Source organism: Pelobates fuscus, chromosome 9, assembly GCF_036172605.1.
Source record: "Pelobates fuscus isolate aPelFus1 chromosome 9, aPelFus1.pri, whole genome shotgun sequence".
NCBI lineage: Eukaryota > Metazoa > Chordata > Amphibia > Anura > Pelobatidae > Pelobates > Pelobates fuscus.
In genome coordinates, this window is record NC_086325.1 from 150,427,551 (window position 1) to 150,443,260 (window position 15,710).

The window sequence follows — 15,710 nt, forward strand, 5'->3', positions numbered from 1 at the left end:
ATGGTCAGAGTTCTGGCAACTGACATTTAATGTGGATAAGAGCAAGATAATGCATCTTAGATGTAAAAACCCAAGGGCAGAGTACAAAATATTTGAGTCTTAACCTCAACATCTGAGGAAAGGGATTTAGGGATAATTATTTCAGATGACTTAAAGGTAGGCAGACAATGTAATAGAGCAGCAGGAAATGCTAGCAGAATGCTTGGTTGTATAGGGAGAGGTATTAGCAGCAGAAAGAGAGAAGTGCTCATGCCATTGTACAGAACATTGGTGAGACCTCACTTTGAGTATTGTACGCAGTACTGAAGACCGTATCTTCAGAAGGATATGGATACCTTAGAGAGTTCAGAGAAGGGCTACTAAACTGATTCATGGGTTGCAGGATAAAACTTACCAGGAAAGGTTAAAGGATCTTAACATGTATAGCTTGGAGGAAGGACGAGACAGGGGGGAATATGATAAAAACATTTAAATACATAAAAGGGAATCAACACAGTAAAGGAGGGGACTATATTTAAAAGAAGAAAAAAAAACACCACCACAAGAGGACAGTCTTAAATTAGAGGGACAAAGGTTTAAAAATAATATCAGGAAGTATTACTTTACTGAGAGGGTAGTGGATGCATGGCATAGCCTTCCAGCTGAAGTGGTAGAGGTTAACACAGTAAAGGAGTTTAAGCATGCGTGGGATAGTCATAAGGCTATCCTAACTATAAGATAAGGCCAGGGACTAATGAAAGTATTTAGAAAATATGGCAGACTAGATGGGCCGAATGGTTCTTATCTGCCGTCACATTCTATGTTTCTATTATTTAATATTTTGCTTTTAAAAGTTAGTGATAGATTTGTGTTTATTCTCATAACTTCCTCTTTTTATTTGCAAATGTGTTTTAGTGAGGGAGAAACTCACTAGTGTGGTAGCCTCTTTTGTAAATTGACCTACATTATTGTTAAGTGCCTTATACACAGTATACTCGTTTGTTTTCTTTACATCTGAAAAGAACTGAATTCGTTATAGTAGCTGGAGTCCCTTTGGCATTGCCAGCTTTCAGGTGCACAAGGCAGGCTTCCAGCCTCAGGATGGAATAAACCACCCTGGTGTGTATCCAGTCTTCTGAAAGTGAATTAAAGCAGAATACCAACAATTCGGGCACACACCAACCTGAGCTCAGACATACAGCGAGGAACCATGAATCGCAACTTGTGTGTTCTCTGCAGTCTGTGTTAGATATAGGAAAGAATAGGAATATTTGGGCTGATGACCTTGTACAGCTAGAAAGGAGGGAAACCTTGAGGGATGGACATCATTTTGAAGTTTGATGGAGTGTCTTAACCAGTACTTTGAAAGGAAAGCTAAACTGGAAATGTAAGTACTGCAGTTTGTTTATTATCTCAATAAGATTAGGATGCCAAGAGTCAGTCAGTTTCATGATCATATTTAAGATATACTAATGTTATCAGCTGGGACTGTTCTGTACCCATGAAGGAATAGGCTAACTGCACGGCAAAGATTCTTGGTCCATGTTTACATGCTGCCGATTCATGAGATCTGTGGGCATATTCACGATTCAGAAAAATGTGGCATTGCAGGGGGGGGGGGGGGGGGAAGCAAACACATTTTGGAAAAAAAAAAGACTTAAAATCCCATTTATTAATGAATGGTTATCACATGTCACACTTCTTTATAACCAGTAAGTTCCTCCTAACAAGCTTTATGGAGAAAACATACATCAGGCAGAAGATGAGGAAAATGTAACAAACAGAATACAGGAATTGGGGCCAAGGGATCGTAATAGACGTGCTGAATTAGATAACCTAAGCCAGCAGGCAACAACCACACAAAATAGTCTACAAAATAAATTCATGGTCCAAAGTGGAAAATAAAATATAAAAAACAGCTTTTCAGCTGGAGGTTAGGGCAGCAAGAGACTTACTAATGTACAACAAAAATTTAAACTGCATGATGGTCTAAGGTGGTAGGAAAGGGAGGCACCATGGCACTGGACTGAAATTAACCTGTGCTCTTTTGGAGACCAGTGTGAAATGGGTTATCTACTCCTCGGCGCTTTTCACATTATATAAATTTACCTGCCCATACGTAGGTTTTAACACCCCCCAACAAAAATTGTTGATAAAAATCTAGGATCAGTCTCCACTTGCTCTGGAGAATGCCCTATATGACATGAACACTACCAATACAAAACCAGTCTCACAAGCCTGTGGAACAGGCCACCCTGCTTAATACAATCAATATCGCCGACGTTTGTTAGGGCCAAAATCCCCTCCACCAGGGGTTCCACGGGGAAATGCAGTTTGGTTGTTTCCACCAAGGCTTTCAATGTTGGGAGCTTGTCCAAAACGCTCAGTTGGTGGGGTTGCCTAGAAAGACAAGTACATTATTAGACCATTGATTCATTTACGTGTTGGATGTTTACTAAAAGGCAAGCTTATTCCTCTTACCAATCCAATTGCAGCTCCTTCGGGCATCATTGCACCAGCTCCAGCAGAAGCTGTGGTGCCGGCAGGAACATTAGTAGCGTTGAGGGGAGGGCGGTTATTAATACCTAATGAACCTGTTTAAGGAATAAAATTGTTCCAGATATAAGACCATCCACAGTTCATAGAGGATTAACATGAAAAGATTATTATAAGAGCAAAAATTCTGTACCTGGCATAGCCATCTGCGCCATCCTCAAGTCAGCTTCCCTCTGAAAAATAAGAATAATTTACTCTATAGCATAAAAAAAATAAAAAGTACTTTTCTTTTACAAGGATTTCACACTTCAACATGCAATTATTTATACACACACAAAAATGACAATAAATAAAAATATATATTTTTTAAATTATACGCAATTTCATTCTAACTGTATTTTGAGAGCGATATATATAGTTATACATCTCTTTGCGACACCTTTGTATTACTTGATGCTTGAATAAACAGCACGATTAGAAATATTATTGAGTCCTGTGAGTGCACTTCAACAAGAACCTATGTATACTTATAGTTGGAGTTTGCACTCCAAGACCATGAGCAGTGAGTGCGGGACACGTGAAAAAAAAAAAAAATATATATATATATATCATAATTATGTGATTTAATTAAAATTAATTAAAATATTTGTTTTTTGCTTTTTTCACACAATAACAAATATTACGGCCAACTTTGGCCAGTGTTTGTGAATACCAAGCCCAAGCTGCTACCACGCGGCTACCACACTGTCTCAAAAGGTAACATTGCTAATCTGGCAAATTTCAATGTGAAAAAATAACAAAAAATGGAATGTGTGGAATATTTGACCCTGTAACTTTCAAAAACACAGTAAAATGTGTTAATGGGGGTACTGTTGTACTAGAGAGACTTTGCTAAATACAAATTTGTGCATTTTATTGCAGTAAAAGCAAACATTATCATGACATTTACAGCTAAATTGTCAGACGGAACTACAATATATATTTTTTTTAAATCTTAATTTCACGCCGTTTTTTAAATTTTAGTCATAAGTTATGTTTTTTTTTTTTATTCTTTATTTTATTTGTGCATAGTGAGAACAAACATGTTTGCACTGCCACAACAGCTAGTGCAAGCAAATACGTAAACATAGTATTATAACGTTGGTATGGCATCGAAAGACATAGCACATTTTTTGCGCAATAATTAGAATATGCAACAAGTCAATCATCAAACATTGAATAAGCTTAGTGCAGGCTAGCTAGCATGTCTACCGTGGGGGGTGACAATGGGGTCTTTAAGCGTATTACAGTACACTTACAATGGTTCTAACGTGTGTACTAATGATAAAAAACTAATAAACACTGCCTAACTGGTTCAAGACAACGGTTCATGTCACTGCAGCTTAAGTAGATACGGCATCATCTCGGTAATCTGTCGACATGACAAAGCAGCGGACCAATTTGTTAACGATGAAGGCAACATAAACATAAAAATTATAAACAGGCTGCATTGCACAATTTTAAGGTTAAACAAAGATAACACTTTAGAGATTAGCCAGACACCCGAGTTACCCGTGTAGCTGACAGCAGGGGAGACTCCCATGCACTGTGGTTACTGGGTGCGCTATGTGTATATGTGCGCAGTTCTATATTTAGATAAATATTAAGTATGGTCAGACGTGAGAGAAAATAAGGGTTTCAAAGTGCATGGCATTAATATAGCAGGTCTTATAGTGCTCTAGCAGTGGGGGAAAAGATTAAATATAACTCATGAAACCGAACTGCTAAACAGCATATTGTTAAGATTGCACTAAAGTAAAGAAAATAAAAAAAGTATAATACTCGCTTGAAACTGGGCTAGTCTAAGCATGGGTATACTCCGCGTTTAATTGATGGACTGCGGATAATACCCCCCTGTGATCCCCCGTGCGAGCAGTCCAAAAAACAAAGTCAAACCTAGAATATGGATGCCAGCCGACATACGCGGAAGTTCAGTTGGGGCATAGGAAACTGAGTGACAATTGGCATTCTGCCTGACATTGAGTCCAAGTCCCGTTGGGGTCAGCCGATGCCTTGTTGGGGCTGGATGGATGCCCCCAGTGTTGGTAGTTGCACCCGAGGATGCAGCATACGGGAGGCACGTGCGGACGATTAAGTGCAGGTATAGAGCGTCTGTGGTACTGTCCTGTAGTGGGAAAGTGGCATCTGCCAGTTCAGGCTCAGCAGTCCGCCATCTTCTCCTTCTGTCTGGCTGAGCTTTACCCTGCTTGAGTCTGCGTTGGGTTGCTGCTCAACGGCGGGGCTGCCTGCGGCGCTGCGCCACAGGGATCCTCTTGGGTTTTTGAGCTTTGTGCAGGCTGTGTCCAGTGGCAGCATTGCAACGTTTGGGCGTTGTTGGGTTGCACCCTTTCTTGTGAGTGTCCATAGTAATAGTGGGGTTTGTCCCGCTTGTCGCCTTGCTCTTACGCTTCCGACCTTGCAGCACACCGCCGGGTGAAGATCCCGCTTGTAGGGGCATCAGTAGAGCCTCTAGCTTCTCCCAGATTGCCTGGAATATGCGGTCGTACCTGAGCTCTGTTTCCCTTTGGATCGTGAGCACAGCATTGTAGCACTGGCTGCCTGCCATTTTGTGGGCTCCGCCTGCCGTCTCTGGACTTCGTGGTTTTGTCAGTTGGGCCTTGTGTGGCCGATTAGTCTCATGTGGCAGGACCGGGATATCCCCCGCCGGTCCAGAGGGGGTGAACGGGGGCTCCGAGTCGGTGTTCCCTTTGTTCTCGGCAGCAAGAGGGCAGCTGCCTCTCCTGCGCCTGCCATGCCAGTAGGCCTCACCGGCTCATGGGGCGTATGTCAGGTTGGTCGTCGCTTGTAAGGTATATTGTGTGTCCCGATTTCCCCTCACGCTTGGTGGCCCTAGCCTGGTGCAGTTTCAGTAGTGTTTTCACACATTTTTAGGCGCTGGTCGCAGGAGCTGACAAGGATTGCTGCTTTTCAGCTCTGCGGTTCGGCCTCGCCCCCATAAGTTATGTTTCATATATTAATAGTTCATGAGAAATTGAAGCACTGTTTCTCCTGAACAAAATGATATAAAAGTGTGGGCTCACTTACTATGAAAGAGGTGAATTACGGTTGAACAGACATATAGCGCAAATTCCAGTTTTTGTTTACATTTTATTTTGATCAGAACGTGTACTATCCGTTCTGAAGGGGTTAAGCACCATGATAAAAATTTTTTTTTTAAAAAAGCCTGCTTAACTATTTGACACTTATATTGGTTCCATTGAGTACCTGTGCTGCTTAAGTGTTAGAGCTAGAGGTGTTATCCACAATAGAAAAAAGTTGTTTGATTCAATCATTTGGTAAAATGGTTGAAACTATCAGCATTCAATTACTCCAGGAGAATGACACACACACACACTGACTGACACACACACACACACACGATGTGCAGTATTTTTGACCACCAAAGACTTACTGAATCAGGGTAGTTGCCCTTGTAGCTTTCCTGACGCCTCAGCATCTCCTCTTGCTGCCTTCTTGTTTCTTCCTCACGTCTTCGACGCTCCTCTTCATGTCTGTGAAAGCAGGGACATAACAAAATTTTAAAAAACAAAACAAAAATACTACAACGCATGTGGGACCAAAAGGAGAATTAAAAAAACTGCACACCTTAGCTCCATCTGCTTGCGTTTCTGCATCTCTTGATTATGCAACTCTTCCATCCTCCTCAGCTCTTCCTGACGTCTCATTAGATCTAACAAAAGGATACAAGCAGAAAGTCCACATTAATAGTGTGTTATAATATGTATTTAAAGCCACTCGATCACCAGGAAAATAATGGGCTATGGCACAAAAAGCAAACAAGCATTTCATAAAAATACAACCTTCATAAAATGCACCTCAAGACTGCAGTCAAAATCTTTTTAGACAAAGTAGATACTACTTTGTATTATGGTAAAAAGCGCAGCTAGAGCAATCATGTTTTTTCACTCACCTGAATAAGGCATTATCTTGCTTATCAAATATTTTACCAGGCTCCCACGGTCTTGTGGGATCTTTGACATTAGTGCTGTACAGCACTGAAATGGGCACCTGGTAGATGAAGTGCCAAAAGATGGCGGCGTCCAAATACAATTCACCATAACTGCCCCTACCATCGCACTCCAAACAATGAAGTCACCATCAGGAGTATTTGCAAGACCCCAGAAGGTGAGGAAGATACTTTAAGCGTTTGTAAACCATAAAGGGACACTATAGGCACCCAGAAGACTTCAGCTCGTTGAAGTGTTCTGGGTGCAGTGTCCCAGGCCCAATTACCATGTAATTGTAATTTTTGATTAACTAGAATAGTTACATTGCATGATTAACTCCACCTCTAGCGGCTGTCTACCCTCTGCAAAGTGTAGTTTAGCTATGAGGATCAAAAGAAAAATAATTTTTTTCGAAATTACCAAAATGTTTTTATACAGTGCTTTGAATAGACTGAAGTGTTCTAATGTCAACATCAAACTCCATGCTCACCTTGACGCATCAGCATGACCTGGTGCTCGTGCCGTGCTGCCTCCATCTCAACCTCCATCTTTTCTTGTGCTTCCTTGATGTTGCGGTCAACTTGATCCTGCTGCTGCTTCTCCATTTCAATCAGAGCTTTCCAACGCATGGCATACTCATACTCAAAGCTTCCAGGCTGGGCAAACCGAGCAGGCTGCTCACGTTCCCTAGAACCATCAGAACATACAATAAGATACTAGATTTTCCAATATGGAGAACTGTGGATGCAGTTGGAATTCGAAATTGAATAATCATAGAATTTGCTTAATTGGGTCTCGTACAAGCCTGTGTTATTGTAACCATAAGAGTGAATGAGATATATTACAAAGCATGTTGTAACAAAAATCTATACATATGTACAGAAAAATATACATACACTTTGCTTGCTACATGGATTTCCACTTGCTAATGATGTAGACTAACCTCCGCAAAAATGCTTCTGCAATATACTACAATTACTCAACTTGTGAATCTAGTTATTGCTTTGATGCAAATGTAAAGACAGGCAGTAAAAAGAAGAAACACTTGACAACTGTTTTTATTTAGCTAAACCCAGCATTAGATTAAAAGCAGTTTTTTTTTTTTTTTTTCTTGCTAGGCAGACCTATGCCTCTTCATACTGGATTATGTTGCTTTGTATATATCCCCACAGTTTTCCTGCCCATTAGGTATGGTTTGTGCAATGGCAATTCCTATACTCATGACTTCAAGTATTCTTTTCACTTCTGTCAAGTTTCACATTTGAAGGACCCCTCTGAAAAGTCACATAACGTTACAGTGATAACTCCTAAAGATCACAGGGAACATACTTGTGGAACATCTGATTCTTATTAATTAGTTTCTCTGGAAGGCCTTCTTCTTCATCATGTTGATCCATAGGCTCCACAGTAATGGGACGGGGGAACCTGCAAACAAACATTTTACTACATCTTGTTCTCTCACAAACTGCTCTTATTGCAGCTCAACCATATAAGCACCTTTAATTTCACACAAACCTGGTATACAACTAAAACAGAGCCATTTGTTTTGTTTTTTTAAATTAGTCATTTTGTGACAGGAGAGCCAGGGATACAATGCAAACCACCGTTATATGAACTAGGATGGAAAGATGATTAACCACACTAGAGGCACTTTAATGTGCTGTGACAATAAAAATAAATAACCAGTAATCCAGAGGTTACAGATCCTTACTAAAGTCAGCAGGCAGTTAAATTAGCCAGTAAAATACAGGCAAGAAAGAATCTGTTATACAGCTATATGGGTGGATTTGGATTGTATGACATTACAAGAGGATTGTGTACACCACTTTTCTGAGCTACCACTTATACAAGTAGACTTGTCCAAAATCCACCTTATAAAAAAGGGAAAGGCATCACTTGATCTCCCTCAAAACAAGAACGTATCTTCACCTCATTCAAACTACTTACGCTGTTAGGAGATATGAGCCATCGGCACAGCGGTCAAGAGCTTTTCGTGCAGATGGCTTTGATGCAAACTCGACAATGCCTTTGCCAGTTGGTCTTCCACGATCATCCACAATTACCACGGCCCTTTCTACCTGGCCAAAAATGGAGAAGGCCTCCTCCAGAAGCTCATTGGACACAAACTGAGGAAGGTTTTTCACAGAAAGAGCAGCACTGTGGCAGGCAAAACGAACACGCAACTGCTTCCCACGCAGTGGTAAGTTATCAAGCTCTGCCTTAGCAATTTCAGCTAGAGTACGGGTTTCCTGTGAATAAGATACATGTTCTGTCATGTCTGAACAATAACCCAAAATAATCATAAACACACAACCACTATATAAAAGCAGTAAAACAATATTTTCAATGCTGTATTAAGAGGCACGATCAATTCCAGACTGATTGAGGGTCACTATAGGCATCATGTCATTGAATTAGTTATATTGTCTGGAGTCCCCTGGCACCCTTCTTCTGTTCTGTGCTAAACCATTTATATGACTAAACAAGAGCCCCAGCATGCCGTCCCCTCTGTGCTGCTCAGGCGGATGAGGAAGCATTAGTGTGCACAGCCATGGACAGGAGTAATTTGCTGAGCGTGTCAGCTGACCTTTTGTAATAGAACAGTGCTCATTACAGGTATAAACAAGGAAGAGCATTATCTATAGCCTTTAACATTTCTTGGACTGGACACTGCATTCAATGCTTCTCATAGAGAAGCACTGGACTGGTAGACTGCTGCTGCGCATTCGTCAGGTGTACCCAATGCTTCTCAAGGAGCAGCACGGACTGCACAGAAGAATCAGGCCACATTTAAGAAAAAAAAAAAACTACACACTTTTTATTGAGATCTGTCCCTTTAAAAATGTCAGACTTTTTGGAGTTTTCCTGTGGATATCCTAATAGTGTAACAATTAAATTAGGTCTGAACCCCTAAAAGAGAGATACAATTAAACAGTGACCAAAAGGATAAAGTATTTACAGCAAACTGAAACATGCAGAAGACTCCTTTGTATACAAATCCCAGTGTGCTTGAATGCAAAACAAAAACAATGAATAAATGGTCAAGCACATACCATTATTAGAAACACAAACACCCACTACAGCTACTGTACTTTATATATTGGGCAATGGGAGATACTAGATCTTTTATCATTAGGTTATATGTTAAAAAAAATTAAGATTTGCTAGCAACTTGGCCACACTAATATATCAATTTAATGTCATTTATAGAAGGTCACAGCATCCTTTTTAGTTACATTTTGACAGTCGTGGCCGTTTTTTATTAAAAAAAAAAATTATCTAGCACTTTGTCATCACGGAAGAGCATTGCCTACTCCAATATCAGATCCAATACTTCACATAGTGCTTTCAGAGGGGGACTGCATTTACATGACCGAGGTTTAATGTTCTGTTTAACCCTGCAAATGTTTTATATTGCAGGGTTAAACCTACAGGACCACAGCACGGGGTGGTCCTTTAAAAAGAGACTTCATGCATCTCAAGCAATTCAGGGGCTAACGGCATTTCCCAGTCTTTTTGAAAAGTGACAATTCCAAGGGAAACTGGGAACACTTAAAATGATTTATACAATATCAATAAGGTTGGTCTGAAACGTTTACCCATACATTTATTTTTTTTGTCTTACTTGAAATAAAGACGTGGAGATTATTTTGAAAGAGACCCGTGAGTACCATCCTCTGTGCATGCATTTGTTAAAGTTAGAGTCTGCATTACAGACACATTTTTTACACAAATAGTATCCCACTCTGACATAAATGGAGGGCATAACCTTTCAAAGACTGCAAACAAGGGCCTCACTAACCAATAATCAGCTAGCTTTTGTCAACCTGCGCACTGCACTACCCTTTATTTGTAAATATAGAGAAATCATTTCTGCAGATAGCAGAAGAACCTGTTAGACCAGGCAACACTTGGAACTCACCAGTCTGATGAAGCCAAATCCTTTGTCCTTGTGTATGTAGATCTCACCAGCCTTGCCATACTTCTCAAACATTTTGCGTAGTTCCTCCTCGGTCACATCAGATGGAAGGTTACCAACAAACAGACGACTCCTCTGAGTATAAGTTTTCTCGCCTGGCTTACGGAAATTCTTCAGATCAATGGTCACCCCTTCATCTGGCAAAATAAATTACACTTAATGAGCATACTCCATCTCCTCTCCCTACCACCACTAATTCTTATTTACTATGAAGGGAGTAAAAAATATTATCTTAAATAAGTCAGTCAATATAATCTCTTTAATGCCAGTATCAGAGAAACGCTGTATATGGACCACTTACTGGGACTATTCATCTGCTGCCCATTAGTAGGTGAAGGAGCCTCTTGCTGCTGCTGCTGCTGCTGATGATGCTGCTGATGATGATGTTGTTGTTGCTGTTGGTGGTGGTGTGGATGCTGTTGCTGGTGCATCATTTGCTTCCGAGGAGCATGATTCTGCTGGTCCATCTTAAAGCCTCGGTTCCCCTGCATGATTCTTCTATACGAGAAGAAAATTAATTAATGCACTGCAAAGTCAAACTTAGTATGAGGACCATACATCACACTTATGTAATGCAGTCCATCTAACATTACAATATGGAACACCATTTTAGAACAGCCCAACAACTCAAGTCCGCCACATCCAGATGGTTCTATTTCGACAAGTATGGCTAAATGACAAATCACTCAACTGATGCTCTCAGTCACTAAGCACGGTACTGCTTAGCTCAGTAACGCTAACTAGATTCTCATACAGGAGATTCCAGGAAGTAGGATGTGCTATGACACAACAGGACTCAATTAAGTTGTCAACCTTTTATAAAATAGTTATAAAAATTACACTGGTATAGCACAAGGGCACTCCTGGCAACGAAACCAGTAAAGTGGGCTATAGTGTTTCCAATGTTCGTTTCATAGTTGGTGCCAAAATATTCGGATAGAGACAACGAAACAGTTAAGGCTCCTGTGTGTACAAAGCCACTCTGGCTACAGCCAGTATTGCAAACCTCTTATATGTCCTAAGTTATGTAGCTGATCGAGATCCCAGTTAGGGTTCACTATGGTGTTTACATAAACCACCAAAAATTAGGGGTGGGAGAAATGATTGAGATAGAGATATATATGCGCATGTGCTGAAAATTTCAGATGTTGGAAGCTCCCTTCCCATCTGGTATTAATTGACCTGCCTTATGTTCTTCTATGAGATTGCCATCTAATAGGGACCTACACTGGCAGCCTTGAGGCCTACTGTAGTGCTTAAAAGACCCCAGATGGTCTATTACATAATAGATTCAGTAAGGCCCAGCCTCCAACCTATTCATTTGAATGGTATGCATAACCAAAAGCTTTTCCATGGAATAACCAATTCCAAACCTCAGAATTCTGGAACGCAAACTGACCCAACAGAGGCACTTAAACCATCTAACGGAACTTGCACACTCCCATTTAGTTTGTAGGCACTAGCGACTTTCCCCATGCCACACCGCCATTTTCAAGTATTGACAATTTCTTGTGTGTTACAAAACTCGCTACAATGTATACTTCAAATGTTTGCATTCCATACTGTAAAAAAATGTTTGGCAAAACACAGCTATTTTGCTACATTCTGTCACTCATGTTATTCCAAAATGTATCTACTCTTGATGATCAAAAGATTTCAATAAAACATTACATTTGAGACATGATAAATACACAGTGAGTCATCAATACTGAAAAAATTTTACACTATAAGGTAAAATGATAGTCATTGCTTTTTGTGCAAAAGTATAATGGTAAACTATTGGTTCTGATGCTGATGTGAACCAAGGTACTATTGTTATAATTAATAGAGCATCAAGGAAGACATCGAATGGACCAAAGACTAGGTATCATTCCAGCATTTACTCATAAAATCTGGAACTGAAAATCCCAATGGGAAAATTTAGTGTAAAATATTTAAGCAGAGACCATAGCGGAGAAGCAGAATATTTCCTGACCAGCTATTTTTGTCACTCTGATTTCAGTTTGCTACAAATAAAAGTCTAGAAAATAAACACCCAAGGAGAATTGAAAATCCAGTATATTTACATGCTAGTCCATTAGATAATCTCAGTTTTATTTTTACCTAAACTATAAAACAGAAGGCTGCATCAGCTCACACTCCATAGTAGAAGTAGTAGTAATTACAAAAAAAAACAAATATGCAGAAAACCCTCTAGGATAAACATATACCTTAAAAAGAGAAATTATTATGGCAATTTATGAAGCGTCACACTCCGCAGCACTATATAATCTGGGATTAAAAAAAACAAAAATCCACACTACAATATAGACAAATCAATATAAAAGGAATAGATAACTGCCTGTTAACTAAGATCTTGCATTTATTACAAATTACTAAGCTTGATGGCTCATGGGTTTACAATCTAAAGGTTATGATGAGGGGACTTGAAACAACATAGAGAGGGTAATGGACCCTTAATGGTGCCTTAGCACAGACTGGGAATAGATGATGTGATTAAGGTATAGGGCAAATACCTGGATAGGCATGATTTAAAGGAAGCAGAAACCAGAGTGGGTGGGAGGTCCTTAGTGTAAAATACATTGCGTGTTATGGATTTGGTATGTGATTTTTGCATTTCATTTTTTTCAATATATAGATTTTTGATTTATCCTTTTACCAGGAAGATAAATCAAGATTTCTCTATAATGGAAGGAAATAGATATAATTTTTTTTCCCTTTTCACCCCTGTCTTACCTTGTGCACCCTTTCCTTTATTATATTATGTAAATATTTAATTAAACGCATTTTGATGAGATTTCTCTATTTACTATGGAAGGAAGTCGACATAATGTTCTCCCTTTTCACCTCTATCTTACCTTGTGCACCCTTCCCTCCCCTTTATTATATTTAGTAAATATTTAATAAAAACGCATTTTGATTAGATTTCTCTATTATGGAAGGAAGTAGATATACTCTTCTCCTCCTCCTCCTCCTCCTACCCCCCATATCTTATGTACCTTTCCTTTATTATATTTAGTTAAAACGCATTTTGATAAGAGTTCTCTATTTATTAAAGCAATATATATCATTCCCCCCCCCCACATTTTACATTGTGCACCCTCCCCTTCAGTTTATTATATTTAATAAGGCATTTTGATGAGATCTCTCTATGTATTAAAGCAATATATATAACATTCCCCCCCCCCTCCCACCTTGTTCACTCTCCCCTACATTAAGTATAAGTATATATATATATATATATATATACACACACACACACACACACACTTTCCCCCCTATCCTACCTTGTGCACCCTTCAAGTAAATATTTAATAGGCATTTTGATGAGATTTCTCTATTTATTAAAGCAATATATATATATATATATATATATATATATATATATATATATATATATATTTATTTACCCCCTCCCCTCCCCTCCCCCCTCATACATTGTTCACCCTCCTAATTATGTAATTATTTAATAACAGGCATTTTGATGAGATTTCTCTATGTATTAAAGCTATATATATATATATATATATATATATATATATATATATATATATATATATATATATATATATATATATATATATATATAACTTTCTCCCCCCCCTCCTCATACCTTGTTCACTCTCCCCTGCATGATGCAAATATTTAATAAAATGCATTTTGATGAGATTTCTCTATGTATTAAAGCAATATATATAACATTCCCCCCTCCCCCCTTGTTCACCCTCCCCTACATTATGTAAATATTTAATAACAGGCATTTTGCTGGGTTTCTCCATTTCCCTCTCTCTCGGTGTGCTGATATAGCAGCCCATACAGTAACAGACGGTGCATTGTGTGAGCTCGGTGAGAGCAGCCCCATATTACCCCATAGTGTGTGTGTGTGCACAGTGTGTGTAACCGCCCTCTCACTGCAGGCATGGCCTACACACACCGTCCATCCATCCCTCACTGTGTCCCCGGCCAGGCCGGCCCCGGGTCTCTCCCCCATCCCTCCTCCCCTCCATCCCCAGCCCTGTGACCGGGCAAGCTCACCTGAACAGCCGTTAGCCGCGAGCCGGGTCTCCTCGTGGGATCAGTCCTGCCGCCCTCCCGCGCAGCAAAAGAATCTCGTGCCCGACGGAAGCAGCTTCTGCGAACAAGGCCAGCAAACCCCCCTCTGCTTCCCTCCCACCCACTTCCGGTCTGCCGATTCGACGACCGCCCCGTCCGTCAAACCTACAAGCCCGCCGCTGATTGGCTCGGCGCGCCGACGCAGCAGCACGTGGGCGGGGCTTCCCGACTCATCGGCCGCTCTCATTGGCCAGTTCGCACGTCGCCCGCCACCGAGAGCGTTGGAGGTTGAATGGCTTTCATTGTTGGGGAAGGGAGAGGAGGAATGGGAGGGGGGGGGGCGTGCGCATGCGCACACCGCGCTGCATTGCTTTCTATGGATACAGAATCCTATTGTGAGAGATAATGTGAGGCCTCATAACAAAGCACGGCGGAGCATGGGGCCCGCCCGGGCCTGGATGGACTCTGGCTGCTGCGGGCCTGCTCATTAACGGCCTTGTTTTAAAATAGTAACAATGTGAGAGTAGCCATGGCAACCATAGTGCTGGGATTGAGGCCTAGTGCCGGTCTATGGATCCCAGCCTGAGACCATCCACCATCCTGCTTTACCAGGAGGGGGCTGGCTGGCTGCCATTTTGGATATGATTCCATCTTTTGGAGCTTTGTCTCAGTCCATCTCATGGCTGGGGAATTCCAAGCCAGTCAGTATGACTATTTTAAAGACTTTATCTTTCTGAAATTCAATATATATATATTATTTTTAGGGGGGAGGGTGGGGCAGTGCCATTTTAAGCAACCCGTAAAGTCTGCATTTTAGTGCCGAGTCTCTCAAAATGGGGAAACCGGAGGGCTCTTTCAGAATTTGGCAGAGGCGCCGCTGAGAGCGGTTAGCTGACGCGCCAAGCCATGATTCTCCATTCATAAAACTGGCTTGGAAATATACGTTTGTTTTCAAGACAATTTTATGAATGGGTTAAGGTAAGCCAGCTCCAGGGACCTCCTGGCACCATAACAATTACATTTAAGTGAAGTTGTTATGGAGCCAAAACTGGTCCTTTAAAGAAATAGCCAAAAAACCCAAAGTATTCTGGGGTTACTCCATAAATAAGGATTTTATTATGCACATGATTTGAACATACTTAAAGGGACACTGTTCGCACCCAGACTTTACCTCATTAAAGTGATTTGGGTACAAT

The 15,710-nt window shown here is 40.5% G+C and overlaps 1 protein-coding gene across 2 annotated transcripts; it reads right to left on the reverse strand.

The window, feature by feature from the left end:
* Positions 1-1,631: 1,631 nt before the first annotated feature.
* NONO (non-POU domain containing octamer binding) lies at positions 1,632-14,622 on the reverse strand. 2 transcript variants are annotated; one of them, XM_063432754.1, is made up of 11 exons: positions 14,497-14,622; positions 10,763-10,956; positions 10,405-10,598; positions 8,430-8,731; positions 7,812-7,907; positions 6,973-7,169; positions 6,121-6,205; positions 5,927-6,026; positions 2,669-2,708; positions 2,461-2,573; positions 1,632-2,379 (listed from the first exon to the last, which is right to left on the reverse strand). In XM_063432754.1, exons 2-11 carry the CDS (start codon positions 10,950-10,952, stop codon positions 2,248-2,250), a joined length of 1,449 nt encoding a protein of 482 aa, XP_063288824.1. In that variant the 5' UTR covers positions 10,953-10,956; positions 14,497-14,622; the 3' UTR covers positions 1,632-2,247. The 2 variants fall into 2 exon arrangements, with proteins under 2 accessions (XP_063288824.1, XP_063288823.1); XM_063432753.1 differs by having other exon boundaries at positions 10,763-10,959.
* Between the last annotated feature and the right edge of the window lie 1,088 nt (positions 14,623-15,710).